At 44.2% G+C, this 27,233-nt stretch overlaps 3 protein-coding genes across 16 annotated transcripts in view; 2 read left to right on the forward strand and 1 right to left on the reverse strand.

The window, feature by feature from the left end:
• Positions 1–10,190, forward strand: part of AK8 (adenylate kinase 8) — an 80,497-nt gene extending 70,307 nt beyond the window's left edge. For all 3 annotated transcript variants that reach the window (XM_086764080.1, XM_086764079.1, XM_086764081.1), the window contains 2 exons: positions 7,663–7,743; positions 9,605–10,190. In XM_086764080.1, the coding sequence (XP_086620206.1) occupies positions 7,663–7,743; positions 9,605–9,851 (328 nt within the window). In that variant the 3' untranslated portion in view covers positions 9,852–10,190. The remainder of the gene's footprint in view (positions 1–7,662; positions 7,744–9,604) is intronic.
• A 3,247-nt stretch (positions 10,191–13,437) lies between these two features.
• Positions 13,438–23,948, reverse strand: GTF3C4 (general transcription factor IIIC subunit 4). Of its 7 annotated transcripts, none has more exons than XR_015260720.1 (6): positions 23,613–23,945; positions 21,028–22,848; positions 19,277–19,407; positions 18,503–18,591; positions 17,021–17,455; positions 13,438–15,029 (listed from the first exon to the last, which is right to left on the reverse strand). XR_015260720.1 is itself a non-coding variant. In XM_086763802.1 (5 exons), the coding sequence occupies exons 1-5, from the start codon at positions 23,943–23,945 to the stop codon at positions 17,391–17,393; spliced, it is 2,439 nt and encodes an 812-aa protein (XP_086619928.1). In that variant the 5' UTR covers positions 23,946–23,948; the 3' UTR covers positions 13,438–17,390. The 7 variants fall into 7 exon arrangements, 1 of the variants encoding a protein (XP_086619928.1); XR_015260719.1 differs by having other exon boundaries at positions 13,438–15,033; XR_015260724.1 differs by having other exon boundaries at positions 13,438–13,966; positions 14,875–17,455.
• Positions 23,949–24,044: 96 nt separating this feature from the next.
• DDX31 (DEAD-box helicase 31) overlaps positions 24,045–27,233 on the forward strand; it is a 48,712-nt gene continuing 45,523 nt past the window's right edge. Inside the window, exons 1-4 of one of the 6 annotated variants that reach the window (XM_086763612.1) lie at positions 24,045–24,384; positions 25,932–26,185; positions 26,372–26,447; positions 26,779–26,822. In XM_086763612.1, coding sequence (XP_086619738.1) covers positions 24,244–24,384; positions 25,932–26,185; positions 26,372–26,447; positions 26,779–26,822 — 515 coding nt within the window. In that variant the 5' untranslated portion in view covers positions 24,045–24,243. The remainder of the gene's footprint in view (positions 24,385–25,931; positions 26,186–26,371; positions 26,448–26,778; positions 26,823–27,233) is intronic. The other 5 variants (XM_086763609.1, XM_086763607.1, XM_086763608.1 and 2 more) reach the window with 5 other exon arrangements.

Here is a 27,233-nt window from a genome sequence, read left to right on the forward strand (position 1 = left end):
ATTATAAAATTGGTTTCCTTTGACATATATATAAAATGACACATTATAATCCATTCTTTTATTCCCTCCCCTTGCCCCCAAATCGTACACTTATTTGGTGTCAGTTCTTTTATTTATTTTATATACCAAATAGCCTACGAACAACAAAAGTTAGTGTTTAAATTATGGTGCTGGGGGGGAGAGTTTAATGTAGCATTTTATAGGAACACTTAATATTAAACATAATTTACTATAAATTTGATTTCATTTATTTGATAGGGAAGAAAAGTGTAGGTTTCCTTGTTAGAAGCAGGAGTTGCTAGGAAAAAAAGCAGCAGACAGGTAGCAAAGGCATCAGTTCTGATATGAGTTTCCTAGTGCTTAACCCTGGAGTTCTTGCTCCGCTCAAGATTTGCTTTGCAGAATCTAATTATTACAGGGGAGAGCTGCGAGCATCTAAGGAAACATAACTGCGTTTGGGAGAGCGGGTTCAGGTTCCTGACCTCGGGCCTCTGGGGCTGCAGAGGCTTTCGATTATCTGAGACCGGGTTTGATTAACCTTGCAGATAGCGGAAATCGTGCCAGCCACGTTACTCTAAAGCAGTCGCTGGCTGCCATCTTATTCCGTGATTCATAAAGCACCGCTGGAATGAACTCCGGGGGGAATGCAAAGATGCTGGAATAACAGCTGAGAGTAAGAAGGAGGCAAAGAATAAAAATGAGGGGAGAAATGTAAAGCAGTTTTGAATGGAGGTACTAATGCAGCCAAGCCACTTAGTACATATGGAAAGAGTTAATATTGCCTTCTCAAAAGAAGTTTTAAAAATGCATTTGAAGCCCCTAGGATGACAACATTTGCTCTGTATAGGCGTGCCTTTCGCTGTGCTTATGTAACGTGTACGCAGCCAGTAGCTCTTCAGACCGCTGTCGTGTGGAATGGCTCTCGCTGCCAAAAGGCCTGGGGTTCTTCGCTGGTGTAAATCTGTGTGATGCCAGTGGAGCTGCTTTGCTTTATCACAGCTCGAGATCTAGCCCATTGTTCTGTCAAACAGTCGGACAGTGCTACCCGGCAGGGCTGCGCCTGTTCCCACTGCGGAAGCTGGTGTGGCACCCGCTGAGATGCTGCTGAGGTACCAGGCTGGTGGGATGGGATGCAGGAGGAACCCTGCCACCTTGGCTGTCTGGGCTGTGGGAGGCTGAGCACATCTAACTGGTGGGTGGAAGATGTCTAACAGAGTCATTACTCTGTGCTGCTGGCGAAGGGAAGGAACATCTGCAGCTACGGAGGGTGTTGTTCATCTCGCTCCCCTGGCCAGAAGTCGTGTCCTGGGAATAGTGCCCCACTTAGCTGCCTTTTGTAGTTATTTGACAGAAATGCATCCATTTGAAAAGAAAGATCCAGTGTCTGGAAATAGCTTGTCATCACATGAATCATTAGAGAAGCTCAATGAACAAGACATTTGGGCCGATTAACTTGTGTTTCAGTGTTCATGCGATGTATTTTCCTTTATGGTCAAAACCAAGAGCGTGAAATTACTTCCCAAAACAGAATCAAGCATCTTTCATCAGAAGATATCCCAGAATTTGGAAGATATCAGTGAATAAAACCTCCCAACAGCTCCTTCCATAAATAAGAATCATTTCACCCATTGCAGAAACATGCAGAAGCAGTATTTAAGGTTGGAAGTAAACTCAGATCCACGTCCAGTCAGTAGCACAGCCTCAGAAGATCCTGTGTAGTCTGGTTACCCAGGGGTGAAATACCTGGGTTTTAGCTGCATTGAGAGAAACCTGGACAAGATGGGGGAAAACGACCTGGGATCTGCGTAACCCGTTTCACTTTTAAGAGGGGATTTGGGGATGCAGAATGTAGTTATGGAAATACAATGCACTCAGGATCCTGTGGCTGGGCCCCTAGTTCTTGAGAAGAGGCTTAGCCAAGCTTTCAGGTTGAAGGTGTCTTTACAGTACAGGAAAAGAAGCATTCTTGAAGGGAACGATTGATCCAAGGTGGGTATCTCTGGCTAGAAAGTCAGTAAGATGACCTGGGTTTTAGCTGAGATGAGTCACTTGGACTCAAATCTGAACTTCCTTGTACCTGTCGGCTCGAAGCACTAACTTGTTTTGCCATATCGTTGTGATCATTCAATGGCGCTACCCAAGAGAAAGATCTTTTTGCAATGCAGATTTTTCTTGTATCTTGGCCAAGCCTGCCGTTCCACTCCTGTCTGGCTTATTGTCCCTGTATAATCCAGAAGTTTTTACAATTTTATGCATTTTTTGAAGCTTTTAAAACCGAAAAATGGGGTCAATTTTAACAATGGGTCTTACAGTTTAGCCGAATTCAGGACAGTTGCTAGCGATGGTACTTGTCTCTCTGCCAGCTCAGGCCATAATGCCCCCCAAGGGTTTTCCGTCCTTTTCTGAGGACTCTGCTATTTCCTTCTCCGCCTGCTTTGGCTCTGCTTTACCAACCAAAGGGAGGAGCTTGCATTTGTGCCAGGGATCACATAAGGATTTTACCTGCGGTAGCCTTTTAGAGAGCTACTGCATCCGTGCACTTCAACAGCCTGATCTCTTTTTCAGCTTTATATCTCAATTACAAAAATTGTAGCCAGAACAAAGTCCTCCAGGACAGTTCTTTTCCATGGGGAATTGTGCCATAGCATGAGATAACACTGTATTGATAGCTCCATATTGACTAAGACGTACTGTGCCTTACGAAAGGCTCCATTTTCTAGCCTTGAGTTTGACATTTTCTATTTGCCTGGAAAAGAGGGTAACTTTGTGTCCCTTCCTCTCCTTCCTCTTCCTCTCCTTCACACTCTTTCTCTTGCTTTCTCTTCCCCGTTCTCTTTTGCTCTGATTTAGCTGGGGTTCTGTCAAAGTTCTGCCAGCAAAGTTTGTTGTAACTTCGAGATCACACAGGCATCTGATCTTCACATTCTTTTCTTTTTTTTTTTTTTTTTAAAGCAGACTGATGTGGTACGTTGTAAACTGCCAGGAGCACTTGCTAATTTAGTAGTTAATGACAGTCACAGAGAGTGTTTTTCTTGCCCCTGGAGAGGTTTTAGACACAGCTGGGGTAGATTTGCCACTATCAATTATGCACAATTTTAAACAAGAATTGGCCAGCAGGGGCCTCTTTTTTTTTTGCAGAGTGCAGAGCGTGAAGAATGGGAATACGGCAGCTGGTACCTGCCTACGAGGGAGAAGATCTATCGAAGTCAAGAAAATGAGGGAAAGATTAATAGCTTACTATTTTTAAAGTTGCAGTTTCAACTCAAAAGTTTAAATGCTACATTAAAAGCGGCCCAGTGTTGTTTGGTGGGTTTTTTTTCTGTTTAATTCAATCGTCTTAACTTTATTGCAAACCTTGATCTGGGCCTGGTATAGCCACAAGCAAGTCAGTAGTCTCTGTCTTTAGAAGCCAGCTAGGGAGTCAGGATTCTGTCTCAGATAACACATTGCATCACTTTTCATCCTTAAATGAAAACAAGGTATGAATTCAGTTAGATTTAATGGTATAGGTCAAATTTCACAGACAATAATTTTACAAAGAGGGCTTGGCTTTGGGCTCCCCTCCACCAATGTCAATCCAGGTAATGGGAAAAGCCAAGGATGAGAATCCGACCTAAGTAAATAGCTCAGGTCTGGAACAGTCAACAGCTGGATCCATCTAGGTCAGCCTCACAAAACAGCTGTGTTTAAATTACAGAACCAAAACCAGTGGAAGGCCGTGGCTTAAGGCAGAGCTTTGGTTCAGTTGAGATGTGAAGGCAGCTGGGAAGGCGGTGGAGCTGTGCTGAAAGGTGACTCTCAGCACGTGGGAGGAGCGTGCCTTAATCCCTAGCTCAGTAGTACCAGAATTCAGGCATACAGCACTTGTTGTGTTATGGCAACACTCAGAATTTTTCCATTTTAGGTGCTTTGAGTCAGTGACATTGTATCCACAGAACAGAGAAACCACCAAAAAATTTTCCTGAGGACAACTCTGAGCACTGCAATTGTTAATAACTTGGCTTAACTCTGTCGGTTGCCATCTGGAACAAATGCAGTTCAAGATTAGATGAATGCTGTTGTGTAGGTCAAAAAACCTTTCTTCACTTATTGTATGTTGTGACAGATTTTTTTTGCAAAAATGCTGTTGCACAATCAGACATGAAATAAAACTTCTACCACCCATACTTTTGCCTTCTCCTCTCTCCATTTGTGAAGGGAAGCCAGTGGGATGCCCTGATAACCTCCAGGATCTCAGACGACGCTGTCTGAATAGTCAGAAGCCAGAAGCAATTGGAATACCCTGTTGGAATGCCAGATGGCTGCTAGGAGAACAACGTTATATTCCAGCTGTTAGAGGCCTTATATATTTCATCATCATCCAAAGGCAACTAGTTCTCATTTGACTAGGTACACAGTCAAGGTGCCATCAACATTATTAATTTGTTGGAATTTAATCTCTAGTGTATCTGAAAGCTGTAACAGATTAGATAAGTGATGTCAAGTACAGTGAGGAAGAGACAGGATTCTGACACAAGATTGGGATTTTTTTTCCTTTTAAGATTTGTGTTCATTATTATTTGTGAAAGCTAGCTGGCAGGACTGGACCTTCTCTCACATCCCTCTCCTGGGAGCGAGAACAAAGGGGAGAGGACAGAGCTCTGCTTACGAATCACTCGCCTTCAGTTCTGCGCCTGGCAGCAATGGTGCCACTCAATGGTAGTTAGGGGGGCATTTGTCCTCAGAGACCTGGGCTGAGAGGCTCTACCAACCGATTTGTAACAGGATGCCAGTGACTTCTGATTTGCAACAGGTAGATGCTGAGCCCGTGATGCAGGAGTGGGGGGATTCTTGGTGCGTCTCTGCCCAGCCCTCCCCGGTGCGCAGCTCGCATTGCTGCTGATTGACGTTACTCGCCTGGTGTGGAGCTGAGCTAACAACTTGCCAACTCTGAAAGAGGAGCTGTGCTAGATGCTAATCTAGCGGTATAATGTAGTATACTTTGATATGAGGCTGTGTTTCCTCGCCTCCCTGTCTACCAATTCTGATGACATCTGTTTCATATTTCCCCTTGATAGAAGTTGTGACACATTACAACATACAAAGCCTGGCTGATTCCTAGAGCGAGCTTTACAGAGGATGCGTTTATGTGAAAAAAACCTACGCTCTGTGTGTGAAGGGGGCCAAGCTCTGCTTGGAGATGAATCCAGCAGGGAGCTGTTCCAGTTACTGCTGTAAATGTTGGATCAAGGCCAGGGTGCCGCCCTCAGTCTTAGAAAGATTTCCAAGAGAAATCCGACAAACATGTTACCTGGACAGTTGGAGGGTCAAGCGTGTTATGTGATCGGAGTCATAGTAGCCTGAGAGGGGGACATGGGCAAAATGTTGCTCAGAAATACCTCGAGGAGCTGAAGGAGATGTATCATCTAGCCAAGGCTAACACCTCACACAGAGTGCATGCACGTAAATAGGCTTTACTCATGTGAGTAAGCCTCCTGGGGCTGCATAACAGACTGTGTGTGGTATATATCTCCTTCAAAATGATAATAAAGCTTTCTAATTGGAAGTATTTTAAGTCTAGACGGTAGTTCTGTCAGTGTTTTTCCCCTTCATCTTTTTTTTCCTGCTTCTGAACAATTTTAAACTGACAGCCCTGGGGAGTGATGTTTTCTCTTATCTAGAGGAGATGTACAGTGTGGCAGGGGAAGGCATCCCACCTTCGCTGGAAGGACCGCTGGATTAGGAGTTTGTGCTGTGTACGGTGTATTCTGTGTGTGTCGTTATACAATGCATGTGGGGAAAAAAAAATCCATATTAGCAAGGATGTCTGTACTCTCCCACATCTTCCCCCTACACTCTTCTTTAACGGTGACACCAGACTAGATAATAAGAAGCATCTTGTATAAAAAAAGAAGGGAATCTCAGACAAGGCTTTCAGAGTTCATTTTGTTGGCAGCTTTTTAAGTGGAGTTTTTTAGGCTTTTCTGTTTCAAATACCATAATACTTTTTGAGTTAGTAACTATGAATTACAACAAGCTTTCTTGATATGCCAGGTTATAATCCTTTAGTGGGTTTGTTTATTTCAGAATATAATAGGAAGCCGTATCAATTATCATGACTGTATAAATGTTGTTCCTCTCTACTAGAATATTCATCCTGAGACATATCATCAGATGTTACCTGTTCTGACAATCACGTTTTTGTGCCATTGTTGGGCAACAGAAACAAAGAAAAACAAAATGTTAAGAGTGTAAGGGATAAAAGAGTGTTGAAACTGTTGTTCTTTTCCTGTCTTTGGAATCTCCGAGATCTTGAATGTTTTATTCCTGGCTGTTATTTTGTTACCACAGTGTGAATAGAAGTCATTATCTGTAAACATTTGAAAAGAGAGATGATTTTCATAACTTTAAATCCTACAAAGGATTCTAGTAATCTGCTATGTGCATGCCAAGGTAAAGCTTAGCCTTTCATCTGGTCTGATCCCACCCAGTCGGTGTAAAATGTTCCTTTGGTGAATGTCTAAAGCCTACAGTATCTTTTGTGAGACGCAGACAAAAATGAAAATAGGAAGCCTGGCCTTGGAGGCAGCAGCGGGAGAAGGTGTATTATAAAGAAAGATGTATTTACAGCCTTCAGACCGTGCTCGGTTTATATAGTTTTCTGGTTCTGCATCCTTGATTGAAATCGGGGCTTTTGTGTAACCTGTGTGAAATGAGTTGGCACGTCCGGCTCCATCCTCCGCTGAAAAGCTGTTCACAGGCTGGAACCCACAGCACTGACACTAGGGTCTGACTTTTTAAGACACTGAGCAACTATGTCTTGTTCAGACTCCACGGGAGTTGCAGATTTTGATCTTACAATCAAGCAGCGGTATTTCCTCTTTAGCAGTCTCAACAGCAAGGCTGATGGTCGAGGGGGTTATGCTGTGCTGAGCTACCTCCCGTGCCCTGGCACTGTTCTCTGCAGGTCAGCGCTAACGGAAGGGACAGAGAATTGTCAACATCATAAAGCGGCATGTATTAGGTGTTATTAACCAATTTGCTTTTAAGGATGCAGGACAGGAGTGGGAGACAGGAGGACTCGCACTGTGGGGCTACTTGGGGAGGCAAGGGCAAAAGAAGTGGAAGTGGGCTGAAACAGAAGAGAAAAATCCCTTTCATGGGCACTGAGTTGCGCAGCGCTGTTATTAGGGCAGAATGCATAATACTGGCAGACAAGCTCTTTTTCTGTCCTTGACAGGAACAGTAGCAATTTTTTATTTACCTTTTGCAGAATGTCATTGTGATTGTATTTGCTAGTCGGGTTGCGAAGCTGGGTTCAGAGGAAGTTGAGGTAACTGCTGGATCATGAGCAAGCTGCGACAGGCTCTGAGATCGGCTCCAGCTGAAATTCAGTCACTGTATTGTCCGCTGGGCCCTGTCAGTGCACACAGCACCATGCACGGCGTGTGTCAGAACTTCTGCCCTGATGAGCTTGGAGACTAAACGAGATGTAAGAACCAGAGAAGAGAGGTCCTGTGCATGTGCTGATGTTCTCTGATGCCACAGTTTTGGGGTTTGGGTGGTCCTGTCACTTCCAGGTTTGCGTGTGCCGTTCGTTAGGGTAAGGATTAACTCATACTCTGAAGGTCACAACTGATGTTCTCAGGATGTTAATGCACTTAACTGTTACGTTCTTCACAGGGTATTTTTCTTTAATCTCCCCTATGAATCCATCCTGGAACGACTGTCTCAACGGAGGATTGATCCCGTCACTGGGGAAAGGTTAGCACTCATGTCTTATGTTTAACATTTTTCAAGACTGCCAGTGAGATGAAAGCACCAGATAGACTTCTTAGAAATCTAAGGAAACTCAGGAATATTGTACTCTTGCTTGGGGACTCCTTAAAAGAAAAAAGTTAAAACTTTCATGGCTACTCGAGTACCAACCCACCTCCCTGCCGCAGCAAGCTCTTCTTCTCAGAATAGGGCATTTTAAAGTCTTGGAGCCTCAAATCTACAGTAGCAAGTAGCTCAGGTCTAACATCTTAATGGTAACTAAATTGGTTGGTAAAATGACACTGAGGGAAGATGTCTGAAACCTAGCCTAAATGCAGATGGTTTTCAGACATTCCCATGGGAATTCTGAAGGCTTCCCAGACGGGGAAAATGGAAAACTTGCTGCATTTTACTTCCCCCAGCTCCTGTGATGGTTCTGTCTGCTGTGAGATATTAATATATTTCCTGCTCAGTAGAGCAAATTCGTTTGAGTCACCGAGTCACTGTAAGACTGGGCTCTCAAATGTGGCAGTTCATCTCCCTGGCAGTCACATCACCTTGTCTCACCAATGACCTTCAGGTTTACTGTCTTCTCCTCCCTTGTTTTTGGGGGAACAAGTAACAATGAAATATCTCCCCGAATACCTGCTGAAGTGGTGTGGATTTGCAACCTCACTTACTCTGTGTTTCTATGATTCCTCACACTTAAATTTTAAACACGTTTTACTTTTCCAATGGTTAAATGCATCCCATTGAATCAAAGACAAATACTGAGCCCTCCAAGATTAAAGCCATAAATACTGGATTTGTCCCAAAGCAATACGTGATTACTCAGACATCTCACTCGAGGTGCAACATTAACTTGTGACAGCAACAGTAATTTGCTGTAACCGTTCCCTTTGTTTTAGTAATAAGTGATGCAGTTGTTCAGAAGAATTGAACAGTATGAAGCAAATCATTCACACATCTTTGCATTTCTTATCATTAGGATTAGCTTGTTCAGTATCTGCTCCAGTTAACACGCTTCCTTCTTCCAAACTCTGGGTTATATTCCTTCCAAATTCACTGTGAATTGAATTGTTTTAGACGCTGTCTCTAATCCTCGGCATTATGTTAAACCTGCACCGCTGGCTACAGTGCAGTGAGGAGGGTGGCCTTCAGCTGCGCTCTAACTAATTCTGATATGGAATGAACCCTGCGTCCACATCATTGTACCAGCTGGGGCTGTCACGCAGTTCTGTGCAGAGACACAGAAACTCTGCTTCTCTCCTCAGTTTTGCATCTATCCCAACAGTTTCAGAAAATTTGGCTGTACGGGAAGAGGGATAAGCTGGTTTTGTGTTAGGGCGTGGGAGACAGTTACTCAGAAGTAGAATTACTATGGCAGGAAATTTAAATACATGCTTGCAAAACAGCTTTTAGCCACAGCAAAGATTTTAAACAGATGCTAAGGTTTAAGTTTAGGCTTTTTAAAGATGCTTTTTTAAGGACAGGAATCAAAGATTACAAGTAAAACACATTACCTTGGGATTGGATCTGGAATAGATCTGGAAATGCTTCTGAACGTGGAGCATTGGGCACGTAACAGGGATTTCTGCACACCTTGTGTGAAGTATATAAAGGCTAGCAGCACTCTGTCTGTGTCACATGAAGAGAAACTCCCAGCTTTTGAGTACTGAGGATTCTGGAGAGCAGGAATGGCAGATTACTTGCCCTGAAATTTCCAATCACTGTTTTAAAACTCCAACCTAGGGTAGAAAGAGGCATTTCCAAGGAACTGTGATAGGCAAAAACACAGAGTATCTTAGGAAATGGCTGCTGTGTCCTCAGCTTGGCTGAAGCAGTGGCATTTTTATCTCATCTCCAGATACCACGCTACCTTCAGACCAGCACCTACTCCAGAGATCCAAGCCCGTCTCAGGCAGAACCCTAGAGACAAGGAAGAAAATATTGAGAAGCGCGTGGAAGCCTATTACGGGAATGTCAAGGAACTGGAGGATTTTTATGAAGATGCCTTTTATGTCAATGCTGACCAAGACCCTTATGTTGTCTTTGAGTTTATAGAAAGCTGTATCATCAAGCCCGTTCCATGCAAAAAATTAAAAAGCTTATAAGTACTGAAGGTAATTTCTGAAGCAGCTGATTTTAAACTTTTTCTTGTAATGTTTGTAGTCTGGTCACTGAAGCAGCAGGTTACCACAAGTGCAGAGGAAGATAGCCAAGCTGTGTTACGTTTGAAGCTGAGTGAAGTACAGAGAGCAAGAAATTGTGCTTTAGGGGAATTTTTTTCAGCTTTTGTTTTGTGATCCAAGGTATGAAGCACTGTGGCTAGGGAAGTTCCTGTGCTTAATTCAAATATCTTTTTCTGATTCTGTGATTCGGTGAATAGTAGTTTTGTCTTAACTGTGTAATACCCATGAAGCAAATTTGGCTTATTAAAGTCATTAGATGTGTTTGTGTCTTAATTGACCTGTTGCTCTCCACCAAAACTACCCAGGCACTGCCTGTTTACCTCACCGTCACACTCTGCTGCAAGCAAACACAAAAGCAAACAGAAAAACAAAGCTTGCAGCCCTGCAGTGCACTTTCCCCAAAGACAACTACAGTGTTTTGAAGCTGGGGTGCAGAGGTTTTTACTCCCTTGTAAACTCAGACTGCTTTAAAAGTTCTGACAAAACGCTCTGCGGGTGCACCAGCCATCTCCGTCACCCTGATCTTCAGTCCAACCCTGCGGTGGGCAGAAAGACTCTGAATAGCCGGAAAAAAAATACCCAGAGCCATAGAAAACTGGTTGCAGGTTCATCACTTCAGAACCCAATTAAGGACATAACGAGCTGCAGGAGCAGGTAGGTTACTAAATTCTCTTTTCCTCAGAGAGCAAGGCTCCCAGCCTGTGGCTGCCCTGGCTGAGCTGTGGCTGGGCAGGTTGGTGCCTGTTTTTTTGTTGTTTTTTTTTTTGCTCTGGCTGGACCTGGCTGCAGTAAATACTCAGGTAAGTCCCTTCTTAACTGGAAAATCTTTGATGAAAAGCACAGCACTCTGTTAGCTAGCTCGGGTGCTGGCAATGGAAATGTACATCCCTAATGCTTCTAGGGAAGGGGGGTGATTTGTTGTGATTCAGAGGAGCACTGTGTTTGATGCCTTTATTATGTCTCCCTCTATTTCTCCCTTGTGTATGGATGTGAATTCCCCTGACCAGAGGATGGGGAGGAGTTTCAGCTTTCTCCTGGAACCCTCTGTGCCTGAGAAGATGCGGGAAGCACGTGCCTCCTCCTTTCAGAGAGTGCAGGCCTCCAGGAGCCTTTTGGTTTCAGATGATTTCTCTGATCCTATTGCTCTAAATAAGTTTGGGTCTTGCTATCTTTGATCATGTGAGTCTAGGTCTATATAGAGTGCTGTAGGGATGTACGTGGCAAATTCCCTTCCACACCTGCAGAGCAAAGTCAGGTGGGAACACCCTGGTTATCCAGATGGCTATGGAGATATTGTAATCTTCTGGGAGAGCTTCAGATCAGAATTTTCAATACCTTTGGGGCCTTTGGTGAGTGGGAATTGGACTTTCCAGTCTTGAAGGCAGCTTTAAAAATCTCAGAATAAGTATCTTTGAAACCCAAGAAAGCCAAATCCTCTGGCACCAGCAAAGCAAGCAAGTCCTCTGTGTCTCCTGTGCTGAGAAACCCCAGCCCTTAGCACCAGGCTGAGGCAGAGGCTGCTCCCACGGCGCAGGGCCCAACTGCAAACCCTCGTGTAAAGCTGGGCAAGGGCATTTATAACAGTCCTACCTGTTACAAATGTGCTGTTTGGTAACCTACTTGGGCAGCTGTTGTTTATGCGATTGCTATAAAGATATGCTGTAGCATTCATGCATAATTGGGAGCCCTTTTATTAATAATACATGGGAAGCTCATCTTGCTAATATCACCTTCATCTGAGTGTTCCTACTAAATATTTTGATAGATGAAATGCATAGAGAGTGTATTTAAATACTGTTTGTACTGCAGCTAGGGTACAAAAGGGACAGTGCATCTTTAATTAGACAGGTACATCTGCTTAATTAATTTAGCTGTAAAGCCCTTTTTCCTCTTCATTCTTTCATCTATATGCGGACGCTATATTAGTTCCGCTCTGCTGGTTCCATAGAAACTGAGAAAAAGAGCTCGTCTCATTGAGATGCGCTTGGCATGTCTGGGTACGGAGTCTCAGGTCAATGGTCAACCCCCAAGGGTTTGCAGCAGGCCTGAAGTGCAGAACGTAAGGGTTAGCAGAACATGCTAATACTCATGTAGAACTCTCCCTCAGAAACAACTAAAACAATTGACATTCATTTAATTACTGTAAACGAAACAGCCCCTGCATCACTTTGCATAGTAAAGCCTGTTAATACCAAAAAGGTTCAGTGGGTGGAAGGAGGAATTAGGCTTTTATAATTGGAATGCAACACTTGAAAACCAATTTGGTAACTACACTTGATTTTATTAGCATCTTATTCTGGCAAAACAAATGTTGAGCAATGAGAAAAACAAGGTAAAGAGGAGGTGGTAAGAGCGCAGCAGGAACTAGACGTTACTTATTGTGCAGCTCGCCCGGTTCTGAGATGGACATCTTTTATCACTCTGCTTTCTGAGGTGGCTTTGCAGAGGGCTGCTTGGGGGTTGTGCTGCACCCTATATATTATGCTGTTAATTATGTAGTTCAGCAACAAGATGAGTATGTGCAACTGTTCCACATACTTCCTTCTCCACCTGCTCCAAACAATAGATCCTTTGGTGCACGGTGGGGGAAGGATGCTTGAACACCCCCAGGCAGGAGACCCAATTCTCCAGCACCGTCTCTGCAGAGACCCCCTGTAGCCCTTGGAAGGTTTCCCCTGCCGCCTCCTTTGGTTTCTCACCTTTCCTCATAAGGTTTGGGTGGTGACGCCAGCCAAAAACCTGAAATGTAGCTGGTTTTACCACCACCGACTCACAGAGTGCTGTAGAAGCTGCACGACTGTAATGAAGGAAGGGCCAGCAAGGTGTTCGTACAGGTCCTTAAGATTTGGTTTAAAGTAAAGACAGGCTTGGCAGGTACCTGTGCCTCAGTTCTGCTTCCCAGAAGGCAGCTTAAGCTGAGCTTAAACAGGAAAGAGCTGTGGTTATGACCCTGTAACTGCCCACTCGTGTCACGGTTGCCAAAACCGAACCTGAAAGGTGACTCGTGCCTTGTCATACATACGCACTTCATACAGAAAATTGTCTATTCCTCGCTACAAGCAGCCTCTCCTGGGTTACCCTCCTCTTTCTGCAACAAGAACTGATTCTATAGAAGAAAAGAAAAGGTGATGTCAGACCCCTTTCATCAAAGGAAGTTTGTTCTTAGTAGAATCTTCTTCTGGAGCTGCAGTGCTGGCATGCGGTAGCTCAGGCCAGGGAAATGAGGAGTTGAACGTGTGCTGCAGAGAAGGGAACGGCTGTTTGGCTGAAGGGCACTATCAGAATCTAGGTCCTCTCCCAGGGTTTACCACCGGAGTTCTCTGACAGTGGGCACAGTGAGATTTTTATTATTATTAGGAGTTTTGGTTGCTTTTTTTTTTTTTTTTTTTTTTTTGAAGCGTGAAGTCTTACACTGAAGGACTGAGTGCTTAACTACACTGCTCTTCCTTGCCAGTCTCGGCTCTTGGCACTCTGTGTCCCTCCCAGGAATTCAGTCCTTTAAAATACATACATTACAAACAAGTACTTTATTTATTTAGAATAAAAAAGGAGCAGGATTACAATGCTACTGTCGCAGTATACAAAACATTCATCCAGGTTTGCTTCACGTTTACAAAATGTGCCATATACACAGCATCAATATTCACAGCAACTTTTCAGACCCTCCCATGAACTAAGTCTCAAAGGAAAAATCCAGAAACTAAAGATTAAACCTCAATTTTGCTTTTCATTCAGCCTGGTGACCAGGTGGTCTTCCAGGTACAACACTCACACCCCAGAATGGAATTAAAATAGCATGAAGAGATAACTAGAATAGCGGAGCAATTAAATTAAACTCTCCTCTGAACAGTTCCATTTGGATGGCTCTTGGGTTTTCCCTTTTCAGGGCTGGGCTCCCAGTTTCGTGTTAAAGAGGAATGCCGCAGGGCTGGCACGGCCCTGTAACTCCTGCTGTAGGCGCTCAGCAGTGCATGAGTCCTCCTGTGATGAAGGTGCTCCAACTTGGACATTCACATTTTGCTTCACTCTGCTGCAGCCTAGGACAGCACAGGGAATTACTCCATTTTCTGCCCCGAACTGCGGTGTAGCTAGTGCTAATAACTGCCCCATGTGCAGGCTGCTTTGCAACAACAAAAACAATCACCCACAGGCAGCTGTGACACTCCTGAGGTCACTACCCAGATCATGGCAGAGCAGCAGGATTTTCAAGTGAAGAGCACTAAAAACTGAGTTTGCATTAAAAAAACAGCGACAGAATTAAAATATTCCAACTGACACTGTGCATTGAGAACCACTTGGTCTCTCTGCTGGAGCATTATTCTTCCTCTGGAAATCAGGCACCATAAACAGCCACAGTGTTTACAACCAAATGATGAAGCAGCTGGGGAGAGCCTTCAACTACTCACCTGTACAGCTTGCAAAACTTAGGGCAAAAACTTAGTGAGATAAACGCTCCAATGTTGTGGGACTTATTCTTTGAATACTTCACTTAGTGTCTCCAAACAGACTGGGCCTTAATATTGGGTAGCTCTGCTGTGTGTTAGTTTCAGAAGGCAACTCTGTTAATGGCAAAATAGCACAAGGAGCTGGTAGCAGGCGCTTGTACCTTCTTCACCCGCTCGCCTTCCCTGCGTGGGGTGAAAGCAAGGGTTTTGATTAGGATGTGGGGGATAATGCACCAAGGTGCTGCTGCAGCCCTGCAGGTTGTTACAGTACTCCAGCAGGAGTGGGACTAACCTGCACGTTACGAGTCCAAGACGGATAAAATGTTTCCTGAAGGAAGTCTCAGCTGGTAGCTGGGCAGAGAAATCCGGTAAGATCAGCATCAGAGGTTAAACGTTACTGGTCTGAGGTGTGCTATGCTATTCAAGCCTAGGCCAGTTAAAAATACACCTAGGGACCAGTGATGGTTTAAAGAATAAATTAAATCACAGTACCTCATTACCTGTTGTGAATGGGTCAGGGTGAGAAGTGAAAGCTTTGTGCTAAAGGATCTCCACTGGCATGCAGACAAAGCCGACATCACTGCCTTTAAAATTCCATTCTCCCAGCAGTCATAAACCAGGTTAAATTAACTGGCAATGGTATACTGAGTGTCTACTGCCTTGAAAGACAAGGAAAATAAACATTAATGCTGCAATATTAATGCTAGGTGTACTAGAACTTCTACATGTCTAAAGCATTAAAACTCAATCCAGGGAGATTAAAGATAACGGCCAGAAGTAATCACCAGGAATTAATGTAATGGTATTATCTGGAACCTTTTGGTCAGCCAGACTTAAACATTTCAGCAGATCAGGATATTATTATGGTTTCTAAGCCAATATCAAAGAAATGTTATTTGAATTTTTTAAAAGCACTTACACATGGTTCTGGAGAGCTCTCTCACCTTTTCCACAGTCAGGTGAGTTTCTGAATCGGAACAGTTACTCACTGATGAACTAGCCTGGACTGCCTGGACAAGGACTTGAAGCTTCCACTTAAAATGTTTTCTCTACCACTGTGAATAAACCTGTTCAGCTATCGGACACTGATGTTCTGTTCCTTCCAAACCCCAGATAGATGCTGCCCCAGATACAGTACCTGGCCTGAACTACACACACATTGGGTATCAAGGTTACTCTTTGTTTTACGAGATGTCATCACAATCCACATTTTCTTTCTTTGCAGACACACTAAAGTCATTTTGATTTTCAATGCACAGCAATAAAAAACTAAATGTTTCTTTAATACAATTATGGTATCACTTCCAAGGATATTTACAAACAAGGCTAATTATTTTACAGATGAATGTGCTTTTGCTGTTCTAGTCTACTACATTAATATTATTCTCAGTCAAAGCGCTATCATGCTTAATGCATGAAACACTGAATAGTAAGGACAGCTGACTTGTTTTAATGTTAGCTGAAAAAAAATTGCTCCTACTGAAGGTGAAGGAATGTTAAGAAAATATGCATAGTTTGAATCAAGGAAACAATCCACACATGCATTGCTGGAGACTGATACTGTCAGGACAACTCCTTGATTTCTCAAATAGCTATAGAGGACTTCACACACAATCAGAAGTGTCAGGAGTTACAAACAGGGCAACACATCTGAGTGTCCAGACTGGTACTCTGAAGAAGGTAAATACACAAACTTTGGATTATTTGACAACATGGATTTAAGTTAACAAGACAAATAACCATACACGTTCTGGAGGTATTATTCCTCTAACACTGCATAGGAAGTTAAAAAAGTATTCTGCTCCCCAAATGAACTAGATGCCAGACAGAGAAAGATGTTCTTGCTGCTAGGACAGTTAGAAAGCAGAACGAGTTTCTGGGCTCAGCCATGCTACATCGTTAGTGTATTTACGGATCTCTAGAGTTATACAAGAACAGCCTCACCAGGCTCCACGACCACCTGTGGAAACTTCACCTCTAACATCTTAGCCATGGTGGTGGCTGCGTTTTGGGTGGTGGTTTTGGGTTTCTTTTACTGTGTTATTATGAAAAGATAAACTGTCAGCTGGGAGGGATCACCTGTGTGTCAAACTTTTGTAAAACTCTATTTGTGTATGAGAGAGACTCTCAATTCAATTGAAAGTAACGTAAATTGGTAATGGTTTTGTCAACTGAGTTACACGGGAAAAGTGATTTGTCTCGGTAGAGGGTTAAGGGAAACAAAAGGCAAATACATTGGCAAAGCAAGGAATTGCTTAAACTTAGTTCAGAAAAAGAAAGCGGGTGAAGAGACTTAAGAGTATTGGAAATTCTATATATATGTTAGTGTTTAATCTAATTGCTATTAGTTTAATAATTATTACATTTTAAAAATTATTCTTATTGATCCATATTTGACCCAGGCAGCCAATATTACCCTTCTGACTGCAATACTGTTAGAACAGTTAAGAGGCAGTTATTTTTCTAGACTTTAAGTGAAACTAATACAATGGCCAATTTCTTTCATATGGCTGTTAACTGGCATATGCTTAACTCCGCAAGAAATTAGAACCACAAATTACGCTGATAGTTTAACATTCTGCAACAGTGCCAGAGCTTGTTAAAAAGCAAAGGAGAGCACTACAAGCTGAAGCCTTCTCTACCCACCAAGACCATTCAAGAGGCAGCTCCGCTGTTCCTAGCTTTTGGGAAATCACACAGGTGTCGGGCAGAAAGGACAGTTCACGCTCCGTGCTTAAGACTTCAGTTCTTTTTCAGTAAAACGAAGCATGTCCAGCTGCTGATGCTTCAATGGGGTGCATTTCCAAATCGCTTTGTAAACTCACTCTTCCAGATGTATTCCTGTTTCTGGAGCATGGAACGGGCTCTGAACTTTCTAGAGTCTCCAATATTCTATTTACAGGGTGACGGACAACGTCCTCCTCCTCCACTGAAGTCTGTATTCCTGTACACAATACTCTTCCAGACTGAAGGGAGCTTATGCAGTAAAGACTTTCAATATCTACATAGCTCTTCTCTAGAACACAGGAGAATCACAGAATGTGCAAGGTCCTTGCAATAACCTCTTGATCCATTCAGGATCTGCAAATAAAAAACAAGTTGTTTAAAGCTGCAGGTAGACATGAACCCAGGAGTGATGCCAGAGATGGACAAACTAAAGAGTAATGCTGAAACAGTTTGTGTATATTCACCATGTAGGATTAAGTGAGAGTTCAGAAGGAATCCAATTCAATTTCTGTCTTGAAATTTCAAGTAGTGCTAGTTTAAATCCCACTTCAGGAGTGGACAAAATTAAGGTGAAACAGTCCATGCTGTATCATTACATACTCATCTAAATAGCTACATAGGAAAAAAAATCTAAAGGATCACCATGCCACAAATGTAGTGTTCCCATTTTCTTACTGAAACATTACGCAGCCCTTGGTTCCTGTTTCTCTGTCCCTCTCTAATACAAGACAATTAAGTTTACAGCCTTTCTCTACACAGGTTTGAGTTCTGTAGTTGATCCTTAGTGCTGACTGGAATACTCACATATTTTAGGGAGAGGAAAAGTATCACCTACACTTTAAGACAAGCTGTTAGAGTACTCCATGATGCTTCTAAGTGTACCAGTTGGAAAGAAAACAATTTTTGCACAGCTTGTCCCTCCTCAAACTCTGAAAATGCAAAACCAAATGGCTGACTGGCCCCCACAGCCTGCCATTACCTTCTCTGAATGACATACTTGTAGCAGGTTTGGGACCTAAGCCGGCAAGGTGCCAACTGTTTCTTAACTTGTGCTGGATCAATACAGCTTGCACTGAAATAAACCTTCATCACTTGCAGAACTAGATGCTAATATATTCAACTTGAATATAAACTAACTGTGGTAGCACTGCAACACAGATTTTGTGTTTACCCAGCTCTCACTGAAATGTAGCACGTATAAATCAATTTCTGCAGTCACTATTTTGTAATTAAGATATGCTACTAATGCATGGACAACAGGACACCTTGAAATGCAGAATACTAGTACTTCACACAATAACCACCTAAAGGAGGAAAGTTGGCAGAACTAATTCAAGTCATTTTGCAGATAAAATTTAAGAATACATAATCCCTCCCCTCTTGCCCTGAGGAACAGTTTACCTTCTGGGGTTGGATGCCGTGCAATGCTGTCGTGAAGCAAACACCTCCTGTATACCAAACTCTGACAGGACTGGTAGGTTAGAAAGCACCTGTGAAAGGACAAGTTGTTTTACCAAGAGGCTCGGGGCTTTGTGGTTTTGTTTTGTGACCTGCTCCTATGCCCTGAGTCAGGGTTACTGCACACGGGAAGAACCACAGTGTTTTTAAGGCAATGACTATTTAGCCAACTAGCAGGTAGTATCTGCTAGGCAAAGGTTTTTCTTAAAGTGACAGACTACTGACTTGCCAAGACTCCAGGGACAATCACCATGTACCCAATAAATCGACACTGGAAGATCTCCTTTTATAGATGTTCCTGAACTTGTCTGACTTCTCAGTGTATTTGCTTCCAATTATCTTTGTTAAATTACTTTGTTTTTAAATACTGAAGTAGCTAGAACAACCCTCCTTCCATGTGCCATTCCAAAAGATGAGTTGTGCTTGATTTCATCACGCGCACACTTCCTCCCTGCCCCCTCTCCCTCCCCCTGCTTGAAGAAAAAAAAAGACTATCAAATGTGTTTTATTTTGAAAACAGTGTACTGTAAGAGGACCAAATCCAGTCCACAATGCCCTCACTCTCAGGGAAGGGACCAGGTAACAGCCAGCAAAAATTTAAATTAACTGCAGCACAAATAACACGCTTGTGACTGTTTACTCCAACACTAGAAGGTGTGTTAGGTTAGCTATTTAAATATGTTTAAATCATCAAGGGGACAGATTAGAACAGATTACCTGAGCCAAATATGTCCATTGGAGCAGACTGCCTGTTTGCGATCAGTGAATGGCAGGATCTCTTTACACAAGCTGCAGTGCTCCGGAAAAGTCTGTTTGTTCATTTTCTTTAAGATATGCCCAATCAGCACCTGGGAATACACAGCAGTCAGCATTGTTTACAGCAAGACAGCTGCCTGCTGAAAGGTGGAAATGTCTCTCAGGATATTGTGATTTCAGAATATGATACAGGATGCAAAGATCTATGCTTTTCACTGAATTCAAAGAAATAAAAGCATAAGAAATATAATACATTGATAAGTATTAATGTATTCTTATTTTATTGTCATCTCCCAGTAAAGGGATACAGAACTTAAGAGCAATAGTGTTATGTTATGCTACTTGCAAATTTTAAAAGTACTGAAGAAATTGGTATCATACCACTTCAGAGGATGCCACTGACTGTTCTAGCATTGCTTTCACATTCTCAGGCCTATCACAATGGATGTGCTAAAAAAAAAAATCCTGTTCAGAAATTACTTGGATGCATGTCTTCAGCAGTCATCTTAGAGTACACATAATGTTTCTAGTAGAACATTTATGTGATCAAATTTGTCTTTGACATTTCAATAGATATAAACCACATCCCAAGGACCCTTAAAATGTGACAGCAAACTGAACAGATAAAATAGAATTTGGAAGTCAGCTTTTAATCACTATAAAAAGACGAATCTTGTTTACAAGATAAGAAAAGCAACCTCTCAAACCTTCAATTCATAGTAATTGGATGCTAGAAAAACACAGCAGTTCTGCCAGAATGCTTTCCTAGGGAATTACTGAAGGCCACACTGTGGCCAGCTTGCTTCTAAGTCCTATCAGTAATGGAAATGTGCTTCCTTCCTCTGTCTTTCTGGATGTAATGTAAAGGTTGATTTTTAGAGTTCAAGTGATTTAAGGACTTAGGTACTGAAAAGAACTGTTCTCTGCTCATACAAAGAGGTACAGAGACATCAGAGACGCTCTTGTCACCAAGCTGTAAGAGCCAGGAGGCTGATGGCACTGTTCCCACTGAAGCTTCCTTTGTCTGGTGTCTATATTCAGAAAACTTCATTGTCCAGAGTAGGGTTCACTGATTACCTATTTCCTGACACAGACGTTTGCTCTACCCATTGCAATAGTCAGGATATTGTCCTTGCAGTTATGCTTTCATTTTGGGGAAGGGTTCCTATCATGGACAACCATTCAGTTACGCTTGTTTATTGTAGGTCAATAAATGCAAGCATGCCTGACGGTTTCAGTTGTAACGGACATTCAGTCAGTTTGGTTAACTGAAAGTCCTGCATAAAGTTCCAAATCACTGGATTTAACTCATAAAACACAATCGCTTTCAGAACCACTGTAAGTTTCATAAATAAGGATAAATTCAGTAGGCTTAGCCATGAAAACAAACACCTCTTCCAATCAGGGCATGTTCTAAACCCACCAACAGCAACGGAATAACCGTGGCGCTCTCCCTTGTTCTGCAAAAACTCAGGCATGCTTATTCTTTATTGTACCTGATGCAAATTCAACATCTGTATTTACATTCCCTGCTACTCCATAATTTCACAGGACAACTTCAGCTGTATGCTCTATAGAAGCTGACTGGCAAGGATGACAGGATTACAGTTCTCTTTCCCACCCCTAAAGCTGTATTTTCATTTAAGGATATGGAGGAGGGAGAAATAAGTCACTTGTAACACCGGATCCCCAGAGCATAGAGGTGCACTTACTCGTGCTGTTCTGTCATCGTAGCCGTCATCGGACATTAAGAAGTCACAGACTCCTCTGGTGGGAATACTGGTGTTTTCTGTAATCCATGTGTGCAGATAAACTTCTCCCAACACCCGCTTCATGTGCTCTCGTGTCAAGTGCATTTCTACTGCCTCAATTTGTGCCTGTATTTCAAGAAGCTTTTCTTCCATTGGCTCACGGCCTCCTATGTCACTTGACTGAGGAAGCGAATCATCTGCAGTGTCATCTACATCCATACCTTTGCCTGTGTCACACAGGCTCTGCTTGCTGGCTTGTTTAGAAGTTCCTTCCTCTTGATCATCTTCAGTGCTGCCCATCCCAGGGGAATCTGATACCAAGATTTTTGCATCCTCGTGTGAAGGTCTCCACATGACCTCTGAGGGAGCTTTCTGCATCGACTGGTACAAAATCCTCAGGAGAAACAGCTTAAACCGCCAGAAGTAAGTAGAACCACAGCTCTCAATCTTTTTATCCAGTGCTTCCTGTAAGAATTGAGGAATATGCTTATCCTTCAGAATTTTCCAGCGTACAAGATCCGTCAAGTCCACTTGCCGGAAAAGGTTCTGAACAGAAGATTCCAAGAGCTGCGCAGCTGCCTCCTCGAAAGTCTTAAGGGTTACAAACTGAACTTGGTAGTTTTTGTTAACCGGGTGAAGACCGTTAGTCATGCCCTCTGTCGTAATAACTGCTAAGTATGCCCCGCATGGGCTAACAGCTATTCCGTGAGTCCTGACAGAGCCAAACACCTCTGAGAGCTTAATCACCTGGTGTTCAAACTTTAAAGCAAGGTCCGTGAATATAGGAATCAGCTGCCTTACCTTTCCATCACTGGAGCACGTATACACCGTGCCGTTCTGTTTGTCTGCAGTCATAGAGACGATTGGCAAAGAATGAAGCCCTGTCACGTGGGAATTATGGACGTTCAGACCTGCTTTGGATATCAACAGGAGACACCAAAACACATACGCTCCTCTTGCAGCCACCACTAAGCTACAACTGCATTTCTGGTAGGGGTGGTAAAGAGGAATACATTTGATGCTATGCACTGGTAACTGGTCCATTTCTTGCCATAAGACCACAGGTTGTCTCAGTGTAAAGTAGCCTTTGACTGCTTTTAGATTGACAGGAAGGATCTTAACCGGTCCAAAAGCACTCCCTACAATAAGTCCACTCATCTTCCGGTTGTTGTGTTCATATTCCCACCAAGACAAGACACTTGGGGAACTTATTCCGGACTCTATGGTATTGCAAGAAGTAATTGATTCCTTACCCAGGAATGGAAGCTGAAATTGCCAAACTGCAATGTTACCGTTTTCAAAGATTACTGCTAAGAGCACGCTGCCGACATCCCGGCATTCGTTGTTGTGTTTAACCTGCTGAGTGGTGCAGATGCCCGACCACTCCATGCGCACTGGAGCCTGCATGCTGTGCCGTCGCTGAAATTCAGAGAAGTCTCCTAGTTCTCCCCTGGGAGTGTCAGCCTTGCAAAGTTTGTAACTGGCTTCGTGCAAACGCTCCCCATAGATTTCTGTCAGGTCCACCAGCTGGACCCACTGCAGTCTGTTGAGGTTTGTGTGGATGGTCAAACGATTGTCCATGGTTAAAGCTGCAAGCAGGCATCTTCCGTTTGCGTCACAGCCCAGCGGTGACCAGCTGGCGTACTTGAATCCTCGCATAGGCGGCAGAGACTTCCCCTCGGGATTGAATATTCGATCTAGCATAAAAGTTTGACTAACCGTTGGATCCATTGAACTTGCAAACTTTTCCTTACATTCCACTACCTCCTTTTTCGGACCAACCTAAAAGATAACAAAAAAAAAATGTAAAACAATTGTAGAATTTTTTGTTTGTTTGTTTGTTTTAGGAAGAGTTTCCTGGAATTAATTTCCACTTGTAATAGAGCATCCTCTGTCACAACCTATACGACGTTGTTCCCATGGTTAATTAACCTCACTTTTAAAAACTTAAGCTTCATTGTTGGCCTGAATTTGTGTAGTTTTGGCTCTCAGCTATTGAATCTTTGTCTGCTGAATCAAAGCAGAAGGGACCTTAAAGATCATCCAGTCCTAAGGGCAGGGACACCTTCCACCAGACCAGGCCCCTCAAAGCCCCGTCCAGCCTGGCCTGGCACACATAAGATATTCACCCAGATGTGCTACGCCTCCGATACACAAAAACCTCAGATGCCCCCCTGAAGCCCAAACCAGTCCCTGCTGCTAAAATCTTCCATCTTAGCTAGCAAATCAAGAAAAAATGATACTTAGAATCTCACTGAAATAATGTCATCAAAGTGCTGGAGCTCAAATGATTCTTAGAAAACCTGCTAAACTTCAGGATCCCTGAAACCCACTTGGTACTGGGTCATATTGCACCTTGACGTTACCGGGCTATATGTTTTCTTTTTTTCTCCCCTGTGCTTTTGAAATACATCAGCGCATCAGGCACAGCGTGCACTGCAACGACTTGTGTGCGGGGCAGGAGCAGCCCAGGGCAGAGGCGACCCCGGGGGCTCCCCCGCCGCCCCTCCCGGGCCCCGCCGAGGGGGAGGCGGCCGGCGGCTCACCTTGAGCAGACAGGCGGCGGAGGGGGCGGGCACGGCCGTGCGGTGGATGACCATCTCCTGCCCGCCGCTGTGCACGTCGCTGAGCTGTTCCAGGACGGCGATGCTGCGGGCCGTGCTCACCGACACCCGGTGATCCTCCGACCAGGCCAGCGGCTCCAACCCGCTGACGCCGTGCTGCAACCGCACCGCCGGTTCCCGCCGCACAGCCGTCAGCCGGAACCCGGCGCTCGGCGCCGCCGCCGCCTCCTCGATCAGCGAGTCGAGCCCCAGCGGCGGCTCCTCCTCCCCCGCCGACAGCGAGGGGCTGCCCCCGCGCTCCGCCGCCGCCGCCATCTTACCGCCGCCTCACGGGCCGCTCGGCCCGCAGCGCGCATGCGCCGCCAAAGCCCCCGGGCCGCCCCGGCTGGGGCTGCCCCGCCGCCGCCTGCGCTGCCCCGCGGGCGGGAGGGACGCGGGGGGGGGTCCCCGCCGAGCCCCTGCAGACGGACGGCTGCGGCCGCGGGCCCCGGGACGAGCAAGCGTTCCCCTGGGGGCGGGCCGCCCCTCGCTGCTCCGTCCGCCTCCCCTCCGCCCTCGCGGGCTGGGCCCGGCCCGAGGGGCGGCCCCGGGGCCCTGCGGGAGGCGAGGGGCCATGGCGGCGGCCGGGACGCTGCTGCTCAACCTCAGCTCGGCGCCGGGGGGCCGCGGGCCCGGCGCCCTCCGCCGGGTAGGTGCAGGCCGGGGGAGGCCGGGGGCCCGGCCCGAGCCAGCCGTCGCTCCGCCGGGACCCAGGGTGCAGCTACGGGCCGGAGCTGCGGCTCTCGCCGCGGCTGGACGTGTGGGGGAGAGAGGGCAGGCACCGGCTGGGGGCTGGCCCGGGGGGAGCCGTGGTCAGCGGGGCTGGACGGGGGGGGGGGTGTCAGGGTTAAAAAAGTTTATAAGATCGAGATTTTAGACTTTTTTTTTTTTTTTTCCTCCGAAACGTGCTTGAGACGTGCATGTGAGCCCGGTGGCTCGGCGGGGAGAGGGGCTCGGCCACCTTGGGTGGTGGCTGGGGTACGGGGAGCTGAGCGGGAAACGGCGGGGACGAGCTTCTCGAATTCCTTTAAAAATAAGCTGCTCTGCGCTTTCCTTTCGTTGTTGGCGGCTTTTGACTTGTTGGGGGCTGAGTGCTGAAGCTGTGGGTAATGCTCTTGTAGTCCTCTGCATCACTCAGCGTTTTGAAATGCTGCCAGGGAGGGGAAGTCGTCTTGTATTTTAGGGAAAGCATGTAATTGTGGGGATGAGTTGCAGAAATAGGTACTTTACTCTTTTAAGTTTGGAGAAAGGAGAACAAGAATGGTTTAAATAGATATTTTCAGATATTGGTACGATAGTTCTGGGATGTTTCAATTCCTGTTATCAACTTATAAATTATTGCTAAGATATTGTCGGAGGGTATGTGAGGGTTTAGTGTTTGCTGGGGCTTACCCCAATTATAATGGATACTTTGACGTAAGGCAGCATCACCATCATTTTTCTGACCGCCAATGTTGGTGGTAAGAGGTTGGTTTTTGGTTGGTTGCCAAAATGTGAAGAAACAAGTGAAAAAAAGTAATAGAGCTTGAAAACAATATGGTTCATAGGAGGACAAGGAAAATCTGAGTGTGCAGCTAAGAGTAGGGAGGAGAGAGAAAAAAGAGGGGCAAGATTGTGCTGGCATTTCACACATTTCAGAAGTTTTAGAATCATGTCAGGAAAAATAAGTTCCTTGAAAAAGGACTGGGGGCCACTGAAGAAATTTAATTTTCTTCTTTGCTGTTCTTGGCGGGATATGGGGAGAGCAAAAGAAAGTTTTTCTTAAGGTAATTGGAAGATCAGTAAAATAAACTGATTGCTGCAGAAGAAGAATTAAAGGGCTCAGAAATGCTACAAGTTGGCAAAAGCGTAAGTTGAAGTGAAGTACAGGCCATCCCTCCTGCCCACAGAAAGACGGAAGCCCACAGGGATGGCTTTAATGTAATCATGAGATTTGCAGAGCTTTTGAGAGAGATTTTTAAAGTGTATTCTGCACAGTTATTGGAGAAGCTAGATGAAATCCTTTCAAGATGAGCACTATATATGACTTTAGATTTCTATTTGCATTTCAGTAGTGTTCAGAGGTCTCAGGCATGGTGGTGAATCTGTTAGAGTAGGAACTGTCTAGCTGCAAAAATCAAACTTTGTTTCTTTACTCCTGGGGTAGGGGATTCTAAAAATAGGGGATCTATCTGTGGGCTGATGTTTGTGTTCAATATGATACCGTGTTGTTAATTCCCTCTCATTAATGAATTCTTGCTCTCTGGGTTGTTAACATTAAAGCAGTCTAATGCTCTGAAAAGAAAACTCCAGTCACCACGTGGAAACCCACCTTTGAAACGTAAACGTAAGCCATCAATAAACACCTTCAAGAAATGCGCTACAGAAGCTGACATCAGAGAAAAGGGAAGTTCGTCACAAAAATCTCTTCCTAAGAGGCAGTTGACTGACAACCAAAATGAAGGCCAGAAGAGCAAACCTTTCATTAAGACGTCCAGCCTGTTTAGAAACAACCCTGATATCCCCAAAATCCACAGGTATTTTAGACAAATGGGAGAAAAAGACCCTTTCAATGTCTTCAATTCAGTGTCTTGAATTCTTGCCCTTGCTTGGGCAAAGCAGTCGCGTGGTAAATGTAATTTCATTGCTGTTTATGTAGAATACTATTGTACAATTTTTAACCACACCACGTGCTTTCTTTTGTTGTGTTTCCCCTAACTCAGAAAAGCGGTACAGCAGGTGCAAGAAAATGTTTTCACTACAGATTCTTTTAGCCAGTTGGACCTCCATCCACATCTGGTGAGTGGCAGCAAGGCTGTGTGCCTTGAAACATGCTTTTTTTGGGCGGGGGGCAGGTTAGAGAGCTGAGAGATGCAATACTAAAAAACTGCAGAAAACTATTTGGGGGTACAGTATTTTAACAAGTCAGATATTTTGTGATGTACTAGCAATGCTGTAAGTCTGGTTAACTGAGAAGTATTTTGGCAGTCTGGGAACCTTTACATCTGGTTGCCCTGGAGCAGTAATGAGCATCAGTCTTCTGGTTTTTGCTCTGTCTTGTACTACAAGAAGTAACAAAACGAAAAGTTTGATGATGAAACCTGTTTACTGCTCTTTATTATCTCTCTAGATATCCACAATAAACACTGTCCTAAACATAAGTAGCATGACCAGGTAAGCAAATTCCTATAAAAACTTTGCATTTCACTACCCCTTACTCGTCTGTGATTGTTTTGTTATATGTAACTGGTTTGTGAAGACCAAGGTACGTGTTAAGCTGTCCCCTTTGCCATAGAGTTTGTTGCTTTTAAAATCTGAGACAAGAAATAACTTGTAAGTTACACAGCAAATCAGTTGTCATAGCTGAAGGTGGAACCTTGGAGTCCTGCCTTCTAATTTGGTGCTTAAATCATAAAATCATCTTTTTTCAATGTATCGCGTCTGATGCCTATCTGGTGACTTTCCTTATACATCACCTGTGCTGATGTAGCTACAGAGATGAATGCGTGGAATTTGGGGTAAACAGTTTTGAAATAGTCATTGTATGTTAAAACTTTAGCATTCTTTCCTATGTTGCATTCGTAT

Source organism: Chlamydotis macqueenii, chromosome 20 (assembly GCF_036417535.1).
Source record: "Chlamydotis macqueenii isolate bChlMac1 chromosome 20, bChlMac1.mat, whole genome shotgun sequence".
NCBI classification, from domain to species: Eukaryota; Metazoa; Chordata; class Aves; order Otidiformes; family Otididae; genus Chlamydotis; species Chlamydotis macqueenii.